The following is a 22,976-nucleotide window of genomic DNA, read 5'->3' on the forward strand; positions in this document are numbered from 1 at the left end:
CTCTCTCAATTTGCTTTGACAGCTATATACTTCTGAGGTGAAACATTGCACTACATTTAAAAGTTTAGTACTTGATCAATAACTATGAAACAATAGATTGCTATAGAAAGTATTTTTAAAAGAAAAATATCTTTTAAATCTAGCTCCCAAAACATCTCCATTTTTCACATCATACTGTATTATTTAATTTTTTTGGCAGTTTATCTTTTAAAAATGGTTTTGTGAAAAAATATGTAATGGCAACAGCTTTGTCAAGGGTAACCTAGACAATGGTAATGGGGGATAAGAATTTTTGTGTGGCCGATGGCAAAAACTAAACAGCCATTCAAGTAATACACCTCAAGGAGTACTCTTTTTTTAACCCATCCCAACAAAATATACTCAAACCAGATCTGCAAGGTATCATAGGGATTTCAATGGTTGTTTCATGGATAACGAGAGCATTTCAGGTATTAGCAGTTTCATTTGTATTAAACTGCAAATGTGTTGCGACAACTTAATGTTTATTTTTTGCTAAACCTGTTATTAACAGCTGTTCAGCTTTGAAGATCGCAAAGTTTTAACAGCAGTCAGTAGCAGAGCAGTGAAATTAAAAACTAATGATCTGATCCTGAAAACCCATGAACACATGGGCTAACCTACTAAGAGTTCGTTAAATTCTTCCTGGAAACAGTTCACATAAGCAGTGAGGCAACACAAGTTAAGATCTCATGCCACGTTACCTTAAGCCTGATGACCAACCCTGATGGACAGCTTTGTGAACACATAGCTTTAAACTATGAACTGCAAATAATATTTCTGCTTCAAAGTAAAAAAAGGATAAGGCATGGTAAAAGCCTGTATTTGACAGGACTTAGAGACCACTTTTTAAAAAGCTTTTAAAAGACAATAGGGAAGTGGGATTTAAAACTTCACTTAATAGGGAACAGTGGTAGAATCAATACTACCCTTAAACCAGAAAAAAAATGAGAAAGTAATCAGAAGGAATTTTTTTAAATACTCCCTTCGTATGCATTTTTGTATTGTAATAGGCTGCTCTGGATCTTTCTGCAGTTGAAACTCAAGTATTATGAGAAGCTGCAATGACACGGCTTGCCACAATTTCATTTAAATTAATCCTGTGCATTTCTCACCTTAGCAGCTGTATCTGTACAGCAGATGACACCTTCCTCTGAATTAGTCTAAGCCTTGCCTGATGTACATCCGATGAAAACAACCAATTTCTGTCATCTGAGCAGGGGGCATCAACCAATATCTGTGTAGCCAACAAGTAAAACAGAGAAGAACACAAGATGTAATGAAGCTAACTTACTTTTTTTATATCCTATGCAGAACGGCACATAAATGTAATTTCAGCAAAAATGTGAAGTGGGTTTATTTTTTTTTTAGAAGCAAAAAGATCAATTAATTTGGGCTACTGACATGTACGTTTTTTAGAAAACTACACATTAATTACTGTTCCATGATCATTGAGCAGAACACATCCCACCTGGCCCCCTGCCTCTTATTCACCTATTTACATGTTACAGAAACAGAATGGTAACCACTGTGTGCTCTCCACAACTCAACAGCAAAGGGCTATGTGTGACATCATTTAACATGTGAACATAGACACAGGTACCCAGAGTTTCCTTGGTTCAGTTTAAGGTATGTAGATAACATGGCCAGAACTCTTGTGTCTTCTCCCTGGATGCAAAAAGCTATGTGTAATACTGGGTCAGGTCAATGGTCCTGGCCCAGCATCCTGCCTCCAACAGTGGCAAGAATGGGTGTTAAGAGGGAAAGCATCGAAGCAGGTATAAGTGGAGCAGGGGTGGGCAAAATGGCAGATGCAGCAGGCAGCCAGACTCCATTTCCCAGCATTTCCAAGGAGACCCCAAAGCACAGGGCTGTGACAGTGCTGGGCTGCAGAACTGGGGCTCGGCCCCAGCCCCATGCTGTCACAGCCCTGCCATCCCAGGGTCTCCACGGAAGCCGGCTGGAAGCCATATGGGCAGGGTGGGTGGCTTAGCACAAAACAGCTCCAGGTCCGGGATCTTGCAGCAGTGACAGTACAGGGTGGAGCTGGGGCAGAGCTGTGATCCACTCCCTTCACGCCCCTGCTCACAGAACCCACACGTCACAGGGTGTGCGGACGGGGGATGACAGCTCTGCCCCAATCCCAGTCCCATGCTGTCACCGCCCCGACATCCTGGGGTTTGCCTGGCTCCACTTGCCCCTCTCGGTCCTGGCGATGGCCCCATCCCAGCTGCCTTGCCCGCACAGGTCCCACTCCCGGTGGCAGGTGCAGGGAGGACAGGCTGGGGTGCCTGGGCAGTTGGGCTGGGTCCAGCAGGAGTCAGAAGGAGCCACCACTGCAGGAGCTGCTGGGACATGCAGTCTACCACAGGCACACCCCTGATCTAGAGTAATCTATATCCTGCTCATTACCCACCCTGGCATCCACCATTGTTGGTTTAGAGATGCCAGAGGATACATCTGAAACTGTTCTGTTGGATAGCTATTAATAGATCTATTGTCCATGAGTCTGTCTAGAGTCTTTGTGAACCTTGCCATACGATCTGTGTCTACCACCTCCTCTGTCTATGCCTTTACAAGTTAACTGGGCACTGAGTAAAAAGTAATTTCTCTTGTTAGTTTTAAACCCGTCTTGTGCCAATTTCAGTGGGTGCCCCCTAATTCTGGTATTCTAGGACTTGGTTAATAACTTGGTTCTCTATTCACTCTATCCACATCCTTCATGATTTTATATGCCTCTTATCATATTGCCCCTCAAACTTCTCCTTTCTTAAGGGTCCTAGCCGTTTTAGTCTCTCCTGGTATGACAGGTGCTTCATACCCCAAGATTATTTTGGTTGTCCTTCTATCTTTTCTAATTCTACCACATCCTTTGTTGAGAGGCAGAGATGCACAATACTCAATATATGGGTGGATCAGGGATTTGTATAGTGGTACAGTGATGTTCTCTGTTTTATTTTCAATTCCCTTCAAAATGATCCCAACATTTTATTGGCTATTTCGGTCACTGTTGCACACTGAGCTGATTTTTTAGAGAACTGTCTACAATGATTCGAAGGTCTCTTTCCTCATGACAACTAGTTCAGAACCTGTGGAAAAAGTAACTAGTTTTAACTGCCTTTTTATAGGACATGGACAAACAGTTATAATGCATGTTAGGGAAAAATAGAAAAGGAAAGGAGAGGAGCACAGAAATATCATCACTGGATTCAATCTGCTTGTTACCTTATCATACGATTCAGGATGGAGATCTCCAATCTGTCTCCCATCCAATTCAGAGACAGTAATTATATTCAGCAAGGATTCGGGGATGAAGGATTCTAGTGTCTGTTTCAACCACCTTGATCTCAAAATATCATACTCATTACAGTGAAAATGACCTAAACACAAATGATCTAAAAATCAATTATTTATAAACTTTACAAATATAAGACATAAGTACAGAAATGTTAATACTTTAACTGGGCTTATCTTATGCATTCTATAACTGCTGAATTTTTATAAGTCCTAGTAAATCTCAACATGCTCCTAAAAGGTGCTTCACAAACATTTAGTACTAAATAACTAAAGTAGCCTAAGACTATCACACTAAATCAAACCTGAAAAGATAACCCACATTCAAAGTTCAGTGCTATGAAAGAATTTTTCCAAGTTATTTCTATTGTCATGTACAGGATGCATATATCCTTTTAAATGATTATAAACTTTGTTTTCATTTTGTGTTTGTAAGCATTTCAACTCTTCATCTGCTGGAGGTTTCAAGCTATTGTATTAGCATGAACACATTTATCCTTTTCATTCCTACTAGCAATACATCCCTGACTTGTTCTATCAGGTCATATTTTCCTCTTGCCTTTGCCACTAGCAACTCAGTGCTCCCAATCATTTTTCTCTCTTCTAGTCTCTTATACCATCCACAGACACCTATGAGCTTGGTCATATAACATAGGTACATGCTAGCACACACTATCTTTCAGTGAAAAATTCTTCTTGATTTTTCTACGTTTCCATTAACCAAAGTCTGTTCCACTTACAGATGAGGTACAGAACAATCCTAAATCATGCTCTCAAGATTCTCCTGCTACCTAATGAGTTTGGATCGGTTTTTCACCCTCACACAGATTGCTTCACTATCCAGCCAACCCAGTGCAATTAAAGTTCCACATTAGCACAGAGATGGAAAAATATTTGAAGCCCATAGAATATTTGCTTTCTTGTGTCAAGAAGCCTGCAAATAATTTATAGCTGAAGTGGTATGCTTGGTAGCAGCATATAACACAGTGAATGCATTCTAGAGAGCAAGAAAAAGCACCTGTCTTTTTCAGTCTTCAGTAACCTGCAGGTAAATTTACATTTTAATATCTTCTGGTTTTCTTCCTTTCTGGGCTAAAATGGCTCCACAAAACTGGGGGGGGGGGTTGTTTTAACTGAAGCCTAGTTCCCTATTGGATGCAAGCACATGCTTTTACTGACCTGAATAAATACAGGTAGCATTTTACCCTCTCTCTCTTTTTCCTAATTCTAACTGGCATATTGATATTATACATTACCTGGATAGGCACACTGTAGCATAGCTATTGATTTACCCCCAGGAGCAGCACACATATCCAGAACCTCTTCCCCATCCTTTATGTCCAGTGCCAGCACTGGCAGGAGTGAAGCAGCATTCAACAGATAATATTCCTTCAGTTTACCAATCTGGTGCTTTTGTGCAGGGAATCTCCCAGGAATTCTACTGATGTAACATTTCAATGATCCCTTAAGATGAGGCAAGGTTTTTTGAAAGAGATTATAATACCCCTTCAGATGCAAGTTGTTCTCCAGCTCTGAGGAATAGCTGAATTTATTCAGTAGGACACCATATTGCCAGAACAGTGGTGATGTGACCACGTCCCTAGAGAATTAAAAAATATATATATTTGATACAGTGGGAGGCAAAATTAATTCTGTAACATGATACACTTCTCATTTCAAAGAATAAAAAAGAACCAAGAGCAAACAGCTAGGATTTTTTGCACATATTAATCACAGCATTAAGTGCATTCTAGAGGTATAGTCTGCTTACACAGCTTAATTATATACTGTGCCACAAACTATAGCCTCCTCTAATTTTAAATGCATTACTTTTCAATGTCGTAAGACATCCTTTCTTTTTTTCTTGCTTCAAGAGGAAAGGCTAAGTAAGAGTACTTGATTTTCCATAATCATTTTTCTATACAAGAATGCAGCAATTCCTGGCCCCTGGTGTAGTGCTCATTCTATCACAAGGTCCTTAGAGTATCATCTCCTTTAACTTTCCACCAGGAAAATATGTAGCTTTACTTTCTACTACATCAACATTTTCCAAAGGTTACCTGCTGCAACCACGCAGAAGTTGCATGAATTTTCTTTAAACAACCTATCCAATCTAATTCAAAATTAACCTTTCACTCGGTTCTTTCAAACCAACATTTCCCGAATTAATAATCTTTTTGTTACACAAACTTTCCTTTATAGGTGACTATTAGAAATAAAAAGCTATTTTATTCCAACCAAATCTTGTCAGAGAGTAAAAGGTCTCTGCTTAGGATCAAAATACTAATTAGGATTTAAAATACCCTTTTTTAAATAAGTGTGTTTTTCCTTTTGGAAAAATACTGTTTGCTGACTTCACCTCTAGACTTTCTTTTTAAAAATTAGGCCTTCTAAACGCATGTATTTTGGGAGAATTTAGACTGCAGAATTGACTATCCTGATTCACACAGAGAAACTGATCCAGAAAGACTATGAAGTGTTTCTGCACCAGAAGCACATTTAACAGCAGATACAAGTGCTTCCAAGCAAGCATATTTAAAACCAGTATCAATTACAACCTTCCTTTTAAAAGCTTTTAAAGAAAAAAAAAAGTTTAAAACAGAGAGATTTTCAGTACTGAAGATTAAACTATGTTCAAAAGTCTGTTTCTTTCTTGGGTCCCCCATCATCTTCTACATCTGTTAACACATGCACAGTGTTTCTTCTTTGTTGTTTTCAAGGTTTTGACTAAGCATCGAGGAGAGGAACAAAAAGGTATCAGAACAGTGTTTAAGAATAAAGCACTTGGTAATCAGCCCAGGACTTATCCTCAAACACTTTTCAACAGTAGCACATCATAAGTTGGGTCCTATCTGCACCGTATTAGAAAAAGATACTGGAATTGTATTTTACTATCCTGTCAGGTTAACAAAAAAAGTTCTTCACTATGCAATGTTATTGGACTATTGCGCAGCTAGTGTCTCATGTAGATACACCCAGTGTGTATAACAGAAAGGGCCAACACTGGGCTCAAGACAGAAAGGAACAATATTCTGTGGAATGTAAAGCAATATGATTTCAACACCTGGAAAATGGAAGAAAATATTGCCATAGCTGTAGCTTGCAAAAAAGACCCTATTTAGGAATACCTTCAAGAAATTCCTGCATCACGGGGCAAAGGAGGACCACATGCCAAACAAACAGTGCAACAAAGATATGCAAGGCCTGGTAGCCTGAATGAAGCAACATCATGAAAAATGCTTCTCAGAAGGCAATGAGTTTAAAGATGGTGTGAATGTGTCTGAGCCACCTGGATCAACTGGTTATTGAACTTAGTATTTTGAAACCATTCTTATGGATTGCTTACCATACGTTACAATACTAATAAATAATATGAATTTTAAAATGTTTATTATAAATCGAGTGGATGTGCTAGCTTGTGGGAGTATTTGTCAATTATACATTTTTAATGTTATACCTGCACTCCTGAAATGACTTTTATTGTTCAGTGTAAACAAATATACAAGTCCTAGGTAAAGCAATCCTGTGAGAAATAAAGTTTTAATATGCATGTATACATTTTAAATAAAAATGTAAACATTTTTCCCTACAGTTTTGTATTGATTAAAAAAAAAAGTGTTTAAAAAGAAGATAACCTTCATAAGTTTAATAGTTTTCCTGTAGAACTGGGTTTGGAAAAATTATATAATTTAAACACTGGTTAAAAATATCTGCTGTACGAGGGACCTTTCATTTGCAGCCATATTTTATGTAATCCACTGAGTGCATTTTAAGTAACGCACAAGTGACTTTTCAACCATTTTCTTCCAGGGTCCAGCTTAGATGTAAGAAATTGTGAACATCAATCATCTGCAAATGTCTGCAACTTCAGAATCATATACTGGTACCACCAGCAGTACTGAAACTAGTTATGCCTCAGACAGTGAATTACTTGTTTCCAAAAGAGATCTTCTTCATTATCAAGTAAAACTATGGATGAATTCATAATCAGGACCAGCAAAGTCCAGCAAGGCAACATAAATGAGAAGATCACTATTCATTTATGCAACAAATTCTCCCTTTCATCTTGTTCACAACAAACACTTCACTGACATGGTTCAATCATTATGACCAGGTTACACTCCACCCAGCAGAACAGATATTGCTGAAGGCTTTTGGATCCAGTGTATGACAGAGAAATTGAACAGTGGGGAAAAAAACATAAAAGGAAAAAGTATTCATTTGAGTCTTGATGGATAAAGCAGTGTACACAATGATCCAGTAATATGTGCTTGTGTGACAACAGAAGACATAATTGTTTTTTTTTTCACAGAAACAATGGATAGAACAGGAAAATGTCCATATTGCCAAGTATTTAAAAGAAGTAGCAGTAAAAGCTACATAACAAACCGTGAACAAAAATTCAAGCATTGTGCGCGTAGTCTTGTCACAGATGAAAAAAGAAACTTAGAAGATAATGAAGCAAACCTGAAACTTATTAGCATACGGGTGCAATGCTCATTTGATGAATCTTTTTGCCAAAGGTTTAAGTACTCCAGAAATAAAGGAAAATGTTAAAATTGCAAAGTACTTCCATAACAACCACCAGTTTACTTCAGCTTCACTGAAGAGAGCTGGGGCATCCAAGCTAATTCTCCGCCAGGATGTACAATGGAATTCAGTGGTTGGCTGATTCAAGCTATTAAGAACTGGTCTATTTTGATGACCATCTGTGAAAACTGTGACAAAATTGACGGATGTATCACAGCTAGCTCAGTTAACACTAGACTAAAGAGAAATGCAGAAGATATCCTGAATATACTAAGGCCTATTTCCACAGCCTTGGACAAATTACAGAAAGACTGCTAATGTATTGTGGATGCTGCTGAAATTTGGAAAACACTTCAAGAAATACCTAACAGCAAAGCTAAACTGCATGCAATAAAGAGGCAGATGGACCAAACACTTACTCCACTTCATTTTCTTGCCAGTATTTCTAACACAATGTACCAGGGTAGATGCCTACCTGCTGAAGAAGAAAATGCTGCAAATGCTGATATGACATGGACATCTACTAATCACCCAGCAATCATACCAAACATTATAAATTTCAGGGCTAGAGAAGAACCATTCAAGCAGTACATGTTTGCTGAGGATGTTTTAAAGAAAAAGTCATACCACTGAACTGCTGAAAGTCACTAGTAAAGCACCAGGAACTAGAATCTGTTGTAGTGCTAAACTAGCTTTTACCCACAGTAGCCTTTTCTGCAAGTGCAAACAAAATATTTTCTTCATTTGGACTGGTTTACTCAGAGCTGAGAAATTGATTAGAAGTTGAAAAAGCAGAAAAGCTTGTTTTTATTTTCCAGTCTGTGAATAAAAAGGGGGAGAAAGATTATATTTATGAGTTCCAAATACTTGAAAGAAAGGCGGTAAACATTTTCAAAACAGCCTAGGTAAACAAAAATGAAAATGACTGTCTCATTATAAAGGGAATTAGGTAGGCAGGCACTTAACCTCAAATGACTTTCACCTAGGCATTTTAGAAAATTTTCCCCGTGATGACCTTGAAATAATTGGTTTAATTCACTAACCACAGTTCATACTTCTAATACTGTAACAGTTGATACTAGTGTTTAATAAATTAGTTAGTTGTAAATGAGCACCATGTTTTGATTTAAAAAAAAAAGCTTTGATATCCAAAATATTATTTTGTTTAATAAGTTTGAAGTGCTGCTTTTGAGCGTTTAATTAAATTCAAGTTGCCACCTTAATGTAGCTTAATACAAACATGAGCAAAAAGTTAGTGAATAAGAAATATATATTTCACCATTTTACAGCATACTAAAATGTAAAATTTCTAACAATCCAAATATGTTAAGCTATATATATGGCTGAACATACATCTACACAATTTTGTATCTATCTATATATAGCTTATGTATACACATGTATACACATGGCTGAAGAAGACAAAAGCAGCCCACGGTTGCGGGAGCCGAGGGCTCCACACTCCAGCCATTGGAATCTGCTTCTTGCTGATGCAGGACTAGCCCAGGATCAGTCTCCCTCTACATCAACAATAAGACATGATTGGATCTAATGTGCAATCCCACAATTCCACCTCCTGCCATGCACATGTGGTATCTAATCGCGCCTTTACCTGCATGTGTAGAGTGGACCAAAGGAAGCAAATCAAGAAGAGAGAGTAAAATAAATATTTCTTTCTCTACTTGTAGCCAAGTGTTATATAAGATAAACATTTGCTTGGTATATTTTTCTTTGATCACAGAATAAAAAACTGTAACAGCTATTCTTAGAAATATTCCCTTTTAATGTTTTTTTTCCATCTTAGAAGTTTCTCTCGACGGTCCGGACAACACAAGCTGATGAAGCCAAGCTACTGAAGGCTACAACTAACATTTTTCTATTCACATCACTTTCTGTGGTTTCCTTATACACTTAAATGAGTTAAGGAGAGGGTATTCAGCTTTTATCTTAAGCTCCTCAGGCAAGTTTTTTATTTTTCAGTTTCTCATCCGAAGTCTAGCATACGTATAGAAGAAAAACCAAAACAGGAACCTCAAGTATCTCTGTCCTTTTCTGCTACCACTAAAACTCTCTTGGCAAGTACTGTAAGAACTAATTAAATGGATATTACTCTTTCATCAAGTCACTCTCCTAAATAAACCAACAAAGTAATTATTAATTAAAAATAGTAAAGCAGGGTTTGTTTTAGGACATGCGTCAAATGGGACAAGTATTCAGACCCATAGAAGTAGAGAAGCCCATGCTTTGAAGTCATGTCACCCTGGCATCTCTCCATGCACACTGAATTGTTTCGATCTTTCCTGAACATTCATGCGTGGAAAATAATGAAATAGGCTTTTCAGAAAGAAAATTACTTGTCTGAGACGGATGAGAAATTTTCTCTGTCACCTTTTACACACCTGCAAAACACTTGTTTCTTTTTTTCATTTTCTTCATTCTCTCTTTCTGCTTCTCACAGCAGCCATTCTTTTGGACCTAGTTCACTTCACTGCTGAGCTACATACAGTGAGTTCGTTTGGGAATCAGAAAATTGCCCACTATGCAGGTTGAGCAGTTAATCCTATTAGACCATAACAAATACAGTCAGTGCTTCGCTATTTGCAGGCCTGAAAACAACTTGGTCCTGTTTATTTCAAGGTTGTTATTAGAGGCAATGTACTTTGAGTTAAGAAGTCTTAATGGTTTGTGACTAGGCTTTTCTCATATGAATTAGCAGGTACACTAACATCAATATCAGTAGGATCTGGCAAATGGCTAGCATTATTTGCACAAATCTAAACACCCTTAGATGCCCTTTTTGATAGCATCTGCAGTACTTCTCAACAATTGCCATATAAATGATTCGGATCTTGCCCACATGAGAAACCTACACTAGTTTTAATACCAGTAAATCAGGTCTCAACCAAAACACACCTATTTGGAGATGCATAATTTGGTTTATTTTAAACCAATTCCTAATCTGCTCTATATCAACTAAAATGAACTAAATTGTCAATGAAAATAAACAAACTAACATGACCACATGAGGGTTTGTGCTAGTTCAGCTAAACTGGATCAAAAAATATTAAATTGAATCAGTGCAAATGTTTGGCATAACAAGCTATTTATTTATGCAAATTCAGCTTCTTCCAACAAAAACCAGTCCGATGCATTTTGTCCCATCTCTTTCTTGTCTCTCCCTATGCAGCTTTATAGGGCTGTAGCATAAATGTCTTAAGTAAAGCGCTGAAAGTAAAAATGGCACTGCAGTGGCCACAATTTGAATAATGCAGAACTGAAGCTAGTGAAAAACTAAATACTTTCAAGCTAGATTCATCAAATCTCTAAATACAGACTGCTTACATTACATTCTAGTTAATTTTCTGGCATTAACTCATCTATCGTTCCATGGTGCTATACTAGTTTTAAAATGAAAATTAAGGTTCTTGTTTATGTTTATTTGCATTCTACACGTCTCTCATTATAACTATTTTAGGAAGTATTGAAAATCATATTTAAAAAGTGACCTGATTTTGATCCACGTATCTCCCAATTCCTTTGTGTACTGCTCTTCAAAATGATGCAGAACAACTTGGCATATCTGCTTTCGAGGCTTTCCTTTGGATTTATTTTCCAGCTTAAGAGGAGGGAGAGAAGGGGAAAAAAGTGCGTCAGTAAAAACCATTAGTCAAAGATCTTGGTAGACTGATACAAAAACTCGTTTGTACATATTAACAGTGATGTTAGGATCCCCACTTTTCATTTTCTGGAGCACATTATGCATGTTTATGGGACCAGCAATAGTTGTTTTAGTGCCATTAATAAAATAAGAAGAGTAAATGCATACTCTTCTTCCACCGGTGAACAAGTCATCCAAACTGCATTCTTATGACATGCCTTCCTCCCAGATGCCAAGCAAATAAAGTGGCTCCTTGGGCCCCAGAATACCAGAAGCAAAATAAGCAAAGCATGATTATGGGAATTATGTTTCCAGAAAACCATCACCCCTGGCAAGAGACACCCTATGGCCTATGATGTACCTAGGAAATAGAAATTCATTTGTATTCTTGGATTTGGAGTACAGCTATAAAGGGTTACAGTAGCAAATTCAATCTAAGAGCAAAGACGAGCTGAATTCATTCAATAGTTTTATGTTTTCACTGTTACCTAAAGGGAATTCCTAGCATCTCCTTCTCTGAAAGAAAACCAGTGTCACATCAGATACTTTAGCTTCTGTACCAAATTAAGTTTTTAAAAGAGACCTTCAAAAGGAAAATGTTGATTGTGTCCTTTTTTTTGGTTGTTTCTTAAAGGAAAGAAAAAAGAACACTGACCCTGTTCTTCCCACCTTCCTTCTCACATACTTTGTAGGTCACCTTTCAGCAGTAAAACTGACAGGACCTTAGAATCATTATGAGCAAGTTTTGTAGATGCTGTTTTTAACAGAGAAGGCCAACGGGGGCTGCACCGGTGTCACTGAAAGCATAATAAGAACCTATGAGGGCAACACAGGTATAGCTAATGGCAAATTTAGGTCAGCAGTACTGAACACTAGTAATGGTACAAAAAAAACAGAGTTTGACTTTCAGACTGCATCATTAAATTGGAAAGCATGTTACTTGTTTTCAAGCAACTGGATAACTATACTGTGGCTGAAAAAAAGCAGAGGGATTCCCTTGCTATAAAAGGCAACCTCAGAACACAGCATGGATTTGCAGGTCTAGCACGTAGGAACATAAACCACTTCTGACTTTGAATAAAATCACTGCAAGCAGAACTCCACAATGGGATCTTTAACAAAGTCACCTTCCAGGGTAGAAATATATATTAAGTACTCAAGGAATAACTAAGTGCAGGTGTCCTGAAATTTTGTCACAAAAAATAAAAATGCACTCATTCAGTTATAAGGAATGGGTGGTATTTGTCTTTGTCCAAGCAACTGGACCAGTCTGGATGGGGAATGGGAAGGAAAAAAGTTACGTATGCTGTCTTTGTATTAAAAGTTTTATACCTATTATCAATCATCTGGGTCAGAGGGAAGAGAAGAAGCAGGGGATGTCATGGTGGGCATACAGCACAGGCCTCCAAGCCAAGAGGACTAGGTGGGTGAGGCCTTCTTTAAACAAGTGACAGAAGTTTCCAAATCACAGGACTTGGTTCTCATGAGGGACTTTAACTACTGGGACATTTCCTGGGAGGCAAACACAGTAGTGCACAAACAGTCCAGCACGTTCCTGCAGTGTGTTGGGGAAACCTTATTGAGTCAGATGGTAGAGACACCAAGAAGGAAGGGGAATCTCTTCTTGACTCACAAATACGGCGGAATCGATTAAGAATGTGAAGATGATTGGTAATGTGGGTGACAGTAATAACAAAATGCTAGATTTCAATATCCTACGGAGAGGGAGGAAGAACACTAGTATAAGGACACTGGCCTTCAGGAAAGCAAAACAACTCAGGGACCCAGACGGCAGGATCCCTTGGAAGGCAAGCCTTACAGGAAAAGGAGATGGAGGGTTGGCTGTACTTTAAGGCCAACCTTTTAAGGGTACAGGAGCAAGCTATCACAATGAGGCAGAAGAATGGGAAGTACACGAGGAGACCAGCCTAGCTAGACAGATCTTTTCAAGGAGTTGAAACTCGAAAAGGAATCCTATAGAAAGTGGAAACGTGGTCACCGTGCTAGGGAAGAGTATATGAGTGTTGCATATGTGTGCAGAGAAAAAAAAATCAGGCCAGGGCACAATTTGAAATGCAGGTGGCAAAGGGCACAAAAAGCAATAAAAAGGGATTTTACATATATAGAAAGCAAGAGGAAAACCAGAGATTCCATAGGTCCCTCACGAAACGCAGAAGGAACTACTTACAGACTATGAAGTATTCAATGGCTTTTTTACTTGTTTTCACAAAATGGCGGCAGCTACCAGACAAGTGCAGGTGGCAGCAGAGATACAGGAGACAAACAACAATAGAGTAATGGTAGAACAGGTTAGCAGGCCCAGATGGGATGCACCCAGGGGTACTGAAGGAATCTGAGAGGTCGTGGAGGTCAGGTAAGGTCCTTGATTACTGGAACGGAGGAAATGTAATCATCATCTTCAAGAAAAGGAAGGAAGATCTAAGGGACTACAGACCAGTGAGCCAGACCTCAATACCTGGATACATAGAGCAGGTCCTCAAGGAATCCACCTTGTTCTCTCCTAGGTACTTTACAGTGATCAGGAACAGCCACTGCGGATTCACCAAGAGCAAGTCATGCCTGACCAACCTGCTTTTTTTTTCCTGATAAAGTGACAGGCTCTGTCGATGAGGGTAGAACAGTGAACATGGTATACCTTCAATTCAGCCAGGATTCTGACACCGTCTCCCACAGCATTCTTATTAGCAAGGTAAGAAAATACAGACTAAATCAGAGGTAGGCAACCCCTGGCACAGAAGCCAGTGTGGTAAAGGCATTTTGCTTGGCACGTGTGCCTCAGGGGCCAGGGCTGCATTGCCACAACAAAGATCAGACCCCTGACAACTCTGCTGCCATCCACCCCGGCACACCAACATTTTACGAGCTAAGGTTGCAGGTGTTTTTGGAACTCTGCCCAAAACTGTTGCTGACCCCTGGACTAAATGAAAGGACAGTAAGGGGGATACATAACTCGTTGGATCATCTTATTCAACAAGTAGTTTTTAATAGCTCAATGTCCAGTCGGGAGAAGGCATCAAGTGGGGGTCCCCAAGGGTCCGTGCTAGGTCTGGTATTACTTAATATCTTCATTAATGATTTGGATGACGCCACTAAGTGCACGCTCAGCCAACTTGCAAATGACACCAAGTTGGGTGGAACAGCAGACACTCTGGAGGGCAGAGCTAGGATCTGGAATGACATGGACAGACTGGAGAAATGGTCAGCAATCAATCAGATAAGATTCAACACGGACAAGTGCAAAGTCTTGCACTTGAGATGGAATAACAGCATGTACAAATACAGGCTGGGGAAGGACTAAGCTGCAGTGCTACAGAAAAAGACTTGGGGGTTACAATGAACCAACAGCTGAATATGAGCAGCATACTAGATTGTATTAGCAGGAGTGTCACTGGCCAATCAAGAAAAGTGATTCTTCTGCTCTCTTCAGCACTGGTGAAGCCTCACCTGGAGTACTGTGTCCAGTTTTGGGCCCTACAATTCCAGAAGGATGTTAACAATTTAGAAAGAGCCCAGTGCAGGGGCCTGGGAGCCAACATTTATGAAGAATGGCTGAAAGAACTAGGGTTACTAGAATTAGGGAGAAGAGAAGACTAAGAGGAGAGTTGATAACAGTCTTCAGATACCTGAAAGGAGATAGGCTTTTCTTTGTGGCTACAGGGGACAGGACTAGGAGCAACAGCCTCAAGCTGTGGCAGGAGAAAATTAGGTTAGGAGGTGCCTCTGACCAGGGAGCCAGCAAACAGGGACTGCCAACAGGGGAAGCAGTTTGCAGGCCACTTCATGGGTAGGATTGGTGCAAAAGGTAAGTCAGAGCAGAAGAAGAGGAGCCTTCAATCATGGTAAGGACACAGCACGCAGCCAGGGACCCTGTCCCAGTGATGCCTCCCACCCAGGGCTCCTCTGAGGCCTCCACCCAGACGGGGCCCTCGGGAGGGCTGGTAGCACCCAGGCCCCCTGTCTGTGGGGGTTGCCTGGCATAACAACAACAATAATAACAACAGCAATAATAAATCAGTAATAAGCATGATCAACCAATCATAACAATGATGATAAATAGTGAATCATTCTGACAATCACTAATGGTGCTACTAGCATATTCATGACAATGATGATTCACATCAATTTTCATGATAGGCAACCTAATAATGATGACAGCAATAAGAAATTTGTTATAACGGACATTAACAAATTAATAATGAGTAATGATTAATGAGTACTGAAGCAAACTAATAATGAAGATAGTGATAAGGTATTCATAATAGCGAGAGTAAAAAATTAATAACAGCACATACTGATTAATAAATAATGAAGCAAACTAATAATGAAGATAGCAATAAACTGTTCATAATAACAACATTAACAAATTTATAACAACAAATTGGACCAGATGATCTTTCAAGGCCCCTTCCAGCCTATGAATACTGATTAATAAATAATGAAGCAAACTAATGATGAAGATAGCGATAAAGCATTCATAATAATGACATTAACAAACTAATAATAACAAACTGGACCCAATGATCTTCCAGGGGCCCTTCCAGCCTATGAATACTGATTAACAAATAATGAAGCAAACTAATAATGAAGATAGCAATAATAAGTTATTCATAATAGCTAAGTTAATAATTATGAATACCAATTAACAAACAATGAAGCAAATGAATAATGAAGATAGCGATAAATCGCCCATAATAATAGCATTAACAAATTAATAATTACAAATACCGATTAAGAAATAATGAAGCACACTAAACAGTGCGTTAATAAGTTATTCGTAATAATAATGGACACATCAATAACAGCAAACAATGACTCGCGAATAATCCTTGTTAATACAACACTATTATTCGCGAATAATATTTAATGAGATGTTAACAAGGAATAACAGCGGACGTATAACGTCAGCCGTGATCAGTGAGTCGATGCTCGGGATAATGAAGGAAGGAAGCAGTCAGTCCCAGCAAGACGGGAGCGAGGCGGACACCCGGGCCGACAGTTACCGCCGAGAGGCGGCAGCAAACCCGAGAAGCAGGGCTGCCGGCGGGGCCGGGGCTGGGGCCGGGTGGGCTCAGCCACCTGCCCCTACACACACGGGACACACCTACAACCACCCCCCTCCCTCCGGCGTCTCACCTGCCCCCGGGCCGCTCCAAGTAAGCAGCGCGGCAGCCGCATGGCGCCGGGCGGGGCGGAGCTAGAGCCGCGCAGCGCCGCCCCGCCCAGCCGCTGGGAGGAGGCCCGGCCTCTGCTCCGCCTTCGCCTGGGCGGAAGGAACCCCAGCAGCCTCACGGCTGCGGCGCGGAAGCGGGACCGTGCACCCTCGCATCTAAGTTACCTGATATGACAGTTTCTGCTATGTCCCAAAAGCCCTAGGTCTTTTCAGGAGAGCAACGTTTGGCCTGGCACAAGAGCTAGCAGTTGTGTGTAGCATGCTCTGAAGTTCACTACTGTTGACATGCATCTGTGGTATTCGTTTTGTTTTTAAAACTCTTTTCAATCAATGGAAAAAAACGTTTTGTATAAAAACACTGTCACCATATTTAGAAGCTCTCCGAGGGTTTTTCAAGCAAAGCCCCAAAGAGCCAGTGGAGTTAAAATACAGCTTTAGATGTATACCATCTTAAATGTTAACTGTATTTTAAAAAGTCTCCAGTCTTTTAAATGCCAAATTCTGTAAGACACTCCCCAAGTGTGGGTGTGGGGTGGGGGTATTTAAATGCCGTGCCAAACTATTCAGGCCATTCTGCTAACAGACGATTCAATCTCTTTCTGCTAAAACAAACACCAAAATGGCAGGGGGTCAGACTTGATGATCTGCTCAGGTCCCTTCTGACCCTACAACCTATGAAACTATAAATGCAACATTTTTAAGGAGCATCATCCCACTTGTACATGCTTGCACTGCAAGCAGCTGACCCTCAGCTGGATTTGGGTTTTCAAAGACAAAACCAGCTAGGTATCTTTTTGAAATCACAAGTTGACTTTTTAGCAGTTGGAAAATGTAGGCCATTGAGTACAGTAAAAATCGGCACTTTTAAAAAAAAAAATTCAAGCCACAGGTTCTCATAACAACAGAAAGTTCTTGTAAAATACAGTTTAAGTTGTACAACCTGTACTAGAGAATTATTTGGGGCTATTTGGTTGTTAACATAATAAACATTTTTCCTGAAATGGCTAGATTTTTTTTTTTTTTTAATGGAGGTGCATCTCAAATCTTTGGGACTCTAGAGAAAAGTGCAGACATGTCATCCATTTCTTTATCTCTACAGAGTCCAGCTGCAAGCATCACGATTTTCTTCAGCCCCTTGAAGCAAAATGAAATGCCAAGGCCTTCCTTAGTATTTTTCCTATACAACTTTGAAGACTGATTTGTCAATCTTGGGTGCGTCATACATGCAAATAGCACTGTACTGATTTGTTCTAATAGATGAGATTTGGGGAGAGTTTGGTATTCTTCTTCTTGTGTCCGCATCATAAACTAGATGCTTTTCTAGAATCGTGCGCAAGGGATGGCTCTTCCCACTGGTGCAACAAGGTCCTCCTTCGTACACGTCTCACCACAAGTGCTCCATGGTCCACACTTCACTGAACTCGCATATATTCATGTCATTAGAACAGCCCCATTTGATTTGGGTTTTTTTAATCTTTCAGTTTACATGTGCAGGTGATTCAGGGATCACCATGTTGACCAGTTGCAGCCCCTCTGGGAAGGCCCTCTCCAGGTTCCAGGTCCATTTCATAGTACATGCTTGCATGTAATCTCTCTTTCCGTAACTGCAGTTGTGCCCTGTCAGCCATATGCAAGGTTACAACACTGGTCAAAACTCTTATGCACTTTAAGCCATGTGGTTACTTCCGTAGGACCACAAAGTAGATGTCTAGGGTCTTCCATCTGTCTTGATCTTTCTTTTTGGCTTGCTACCTTTCTTCTGATGGTCATCAGCAGACGCAATACCAGCCAGTAAGTACAGGTTATCCTTTAGTGTTGGCTTTAGATATCCTGTTATTACACAACTGTCATTTAGAACTGGGTCTAGTTTCTTGGCATCAACTGATCGTTCCCATTCTACACATGTATACTTTGCAGTGGAGTAACACAAGGCAATAGCACCGGTTCATAACGTAGCTCGGCTTGCTCTCCACTTTGAAGTGACCAACTTTTGAAGTATTTTGTGTGCACTGACTTTCCTATTCCTCTTCTCTACACGTTTTGAAGTTAAGTGTTAGGTCCAATGTAACCCACAACTTCACAGGGTTCAGGTGATTAGTCAGTGTGAATCCATTCCATGTGATGTTTAATTTTTGCTTGGATTCTCTACGGCATAGGTAAAAAAGCTGTGATTTGGGCCTAGGTTGTTTTAGCGTGAAGCTGGGTCTTTATTGCAGTAATCTGAGTGGTTGCTCAGTGCATGTTAGTCTGTTCTCATCAGCGATGAAGTCCTTCTCTTGTGACATGATGCATAGACCATCAGCATATATAAAGCACTTTATACTACTCTGTACGGGTTGGTCATTGTATGTTAAAAAGGATTAGTGCTAGCATGCTACCCTGTGGGAGGCCATTTCATTGTCATCTCTAGCAGCTCCACTTCTTGCACAGTGCTACATAAAAATGTCCATTTGCCAAAAATAGATTAGATGAGCTGCACTAGGTGGTAGCTGTGCATCATATCGTTGACTTTGGAAAGCAGGTTTTGATGGCTGACTATTGTATACCGCTGATAAGTCTACTAATAAGTCTCATCATCCCTCTTCAAATCCATCTTCTATATGCTGGGTGGTATTTGGCCCACGCAGGACTTGCCTGATCTAAGTCTGGCTTGTTGTTCGATGTGAGGTGCAACACGATTGAGAATGAGGTGTTTGTAAAGCTTATAAAGATAGCAGAGACATGACACTGGCCTAAAGTCCTCTGGGCCAGAAACATCCTTCCCAGACTTTACATGGGCTTGTTGCTGTAGCTTAGGTTTTCTTAGAGTTGACAAGCAGGTGTTAAAAAGATTTCATACCTACACCACACTTTGGTTGCAGGATCAAAGTGCTTGATCTGCTTCATGTATATGTCATTGAGTCCAGCTGCTTTGCTGCTCTTCAAATGACTTATTCCATCATCAAGTTAATCTATTGTGTATGGACTGATAAATGGATTTTCCTCCACATCAGTTTGCCATCTAATCTGTATTTTAGCTTGTTTGTTTGAAGCTCGACCGTTGCGTAGAAGCTGGTGAGCCACCTGTTGTGGTATTGCTATTGCTGTACTGTCTTCAGGTCATTACTCAGCCTGCAAATGGTTAACCATGCTTTCCTGCTAGTGTGGGTCATATCTATTCCTTTGATCAATTATTTCCATTTCCACTGCCTTTCTTCTTGGAGAGTGTTAGTTAGGGCTGTTCCTGCTGCAACAGCGTCTTCTGAGAGAGGATTTCTTTGAAACATCTGGTATTTTTTGTATTTGGTTGCTAGCATGGGAGTAAACCCTGGTATATACTCAGATCTGCATCCTGGAGATAGATGACCCTTGGGAGTTTTGCGTAGTACATTCACCAAGAAGTCATAGTTATCCAAGACTGGTTCCACGTGCATTACTGTAGTCAAGGTCTTCAGAAAAGCCTCTCCAGTCTGCCATCTTAAAATTTAAGTTTCTATGCATGGGTACCATATCTGGAGTTATGGCTGTTGTGACATTGATAGCAATTGGTCTGTGCTATGTATGGGGAATGGGTTCCAACATGTCTTTTTTGCACATAACTTGGCATATATTCCTAGAAATCTGCCTACTACCCAATTTATTCAGATTGCACTGGAAAGCAACTTTAAAAGCACTGGTAAAATGCTGCCCAAAAGAAAACTGCAAGATTATGTAAATCATAAAATCATAGAAAGTTTGGGATTGAAGGGACCACAGGTGGTCATCTAGTTCTACCCCTGCTCAAAGCAGGACCAGCCCCAACTAGATCATCCCAGCCAAAGCTTTATCTAGCCAGGTTTGGAAAACCCCCAAGGATAGAGCTTCCACCACCGCCCTGGGTAGCCTGTTCCAGTGTTTTACTACCCTCCTGGTGAGAAAATTTTTCCTAATATCTAACCTAAACATCCCTTGCTGCAACTGGAAACCATTGCTTCTTATTCTGTCATCTGAAATCGCTGCTGTCCTGACAGAACACATGATAGGGAACTTATAACTTCAAAATGGCATTTCTCAGGGATAGATACATTTTAAGGTAGAGTGTACTACTGTACATAAAGAATACCTGTGGATGGTTTAACTAGATAATCGTTTTAGAAAAGCTTGCAATGCCTTCTACATTCTGGAGAATCAGACAATTCTGAAATGGACTTGTAAACCAAAGATTAGTAGTCAGGACTTTGGCACCTGCTTTTCTCCTTATTACCATATTACTTTCTGGCATGAGAAACTGTTCAGCTAGTCACACAAGAATGAATAATCTGGTTCTAAACATTAACTTAATTAATGTAAGAGTAGAGGTAAATTAGCCAGTGTGATAGGTAAGGTACTCAACACTTTCTAAAGACAATAAATACCAAGCTGAAAAACAGATGCTTACATTAGCAATTCAGAGCACAAAACACTCTTCATTGCATTAGATGTCATTACCACTATTCATTTTTTTAAAAGGTTCTAGGTGAATGTCTAGATTCCCTTTTCTGAGAGTTTGGATTTTTTTTTAAATGACTTGTTTGCCTAATCCTAGCTCATATTAAAGACTCCCACTGACTACATTGTGATCAGGCCCTCAATATTGAGAGCTTTTATAACCCTTATCCCTCTGCAGTTTCTCAGCTTATTATGACCTGGAGTGTGTCACTTCATTTCTGAAAAGCAGTCATATTCAGTCTTTCCTCTGAGTATGTATGCAAAAATCAAGTACACTGAAGTGAAGTGAACCCCATACTCACAAGGAAGCAGGTAGGACAGACTCTTTCCTTGCACAGCACCTTCTCTTAATCAGTCTGCTGTGGAACATTGACTTTTTTACCCCCCAGCAATTGTCAGAGCAGTCCTTAAGCAAGAGAGCAGAGAGGGCCCAAACTACAGAGAAAGATCTTGAACGTTCCTCTGTCCCAAGGTAAATTTTTATTAGTTTTTTTTTAATTCACTTCTAAAACTCAGAAATCATATTACAGAGAGTTGCTACTGAAATAACCCAAAGGTGTTTCTTGTTTGAGGTAATAAAGCACCCTAAGCTGAATTAACTACAAAGCTGGCAGTCAAGAAGATGGCTATTGTGAAATCAGTGCCCTGCAGTTACCATATGGAACTTTTAAATTAAAATATTCAAATTTTCCAGTGACAGCAAAAAAATGCCCATCAGGGCTACTGGTAAAAGAAACCCAAGGATATTCTCAAATGCAATCCAGCAAGGTTGTCTAAGTGGCACCACTATGCCCAGAAGCAATGCAGTCAGAATATACAGGTTTGTGATGGACAGAGAGAGAAGAAAAACAGCACAAGGTTTCTTCACACTGTTCTGTTCTTTTTAACCTATGATAACCCTAAGTAACCTCATGCCAGTTGTCTTACTATTTTTGCAGCTTATTGCAGAGTATTTCTCAAAGTCTCACATAAATTAGGGAGCTCCTCACTTTTACTGATGTATTTACATGAGAAATGCATCACCAAAAATGATTTTTGTTAAATTAATGTCTTCTATTAATAAAATTGTTACAATACAATATTCAAAGTATTATTTCTGTTAAAGAAATGTTCAGTATTTCAGTAAACTTCCTTCACCATTTGCTGGTCCTTTATTTGGGCAAAGGGGGGAAAAAAAGCAGAATGAGAATATATTGTATTTCTGAAACATTAAAAAAAATATGAATCCAGCACATTCACCCATACTATTCCTGTGTCTCTGAAGCATTCAAATGGCTTTAGTTCACTTACCTTTAAAATACTTTCTTTTTCCATAAAATAATTTCTTTTTCCATAACAAAGTTAAAAATGTTGTATAGACAGTAGGTCTTATCCGTCTCCTTTCTCCAACAGGACATTTTCAAGTGTGCATCATTCATGCATTTAAGTGCAAGTAGTCTTAACAGTTGAATAAATGCATATGGTTCAAATACAAAACGCCAAGTATAGATACTGATATATATATTAGTACAGCCTCCAATTTGCACAGATTATAACCCAGTGAAAACTGGCAGCATTGCCTCACTTCTCTAAGATTAAGTACAAAAGGAAAGCTTTTTATCATATCATTGAAAAAAGTGTATTTTCACATAGTAATCTGGGATGTACCAGTATTACATGAAATAGTAAAGCTAAAACTCCAATTATCAAAATAATTTTTTTTTATTTGCTTTTTTTCCTCTTTGATTCATAATATTCAGCTGTAGTAGTCAGGTTCAATCATGGCCAAGAATTTGTGAGGTTTTACTGTATTTACATCTGAAGAAAAGTATATTGGATACTATAATGAAAACACGCTGA

General features: G+C 39.4%; 1 protein-coding gene across 1 annotated transcript in view; it reads right to left on the reverse strand.

Annotated features, from left to right (window-relative positions):
- Positions 1-16,710, reverse strand: part of NSUN3 (NOP2/Sun RNA methyltransferase family member 3) — a 43,579-nt gene extending 26,869 nt beyond the window's left edge. The window contains exons 1-5 of the mRNA XM_019525726.1: positions 16,655-16,710; positions 11,349-11,458; positions 4,569-4,912; positions 3,244-3,398; positions 1,134-1,255 (exon numbers count right to left, since the gene is read on the reverse strand). Coding sequence (XP_019381271.1) covers positions 1,134-1,255; positions 3,244-3,398; positions 4,569-4,912; positions 11,349-11,458; positions 16,655-16,696 — 773 coding nt within the window. The 5' untranslated portion in view covers positions 16,697-16,710. The remainder of the gene's footprint in view (positions 1-1,133; positions 1,256-3,243; positions 3,399-4,568; positions 4,913-11,348; positions 11,459-16,654) is intronic.
- Positions 16,711-22,976: the final 6,266 nt, after the last annotated feature.

This window comes from Gavialis gangeticus, unplaced genomic scaffold (assembly GCF_001723915.1).
Source record: "Gavialis gangeticus isolate Ggan-Ray unplaced genomic scaffold, GavGan_comp1, whole genome shotgun sequence".
NCBI lineage: Eukaryota > Metazoa > Chordata > Crocodylia > Gavialidae > Gavialis > Gavialis gangeticus.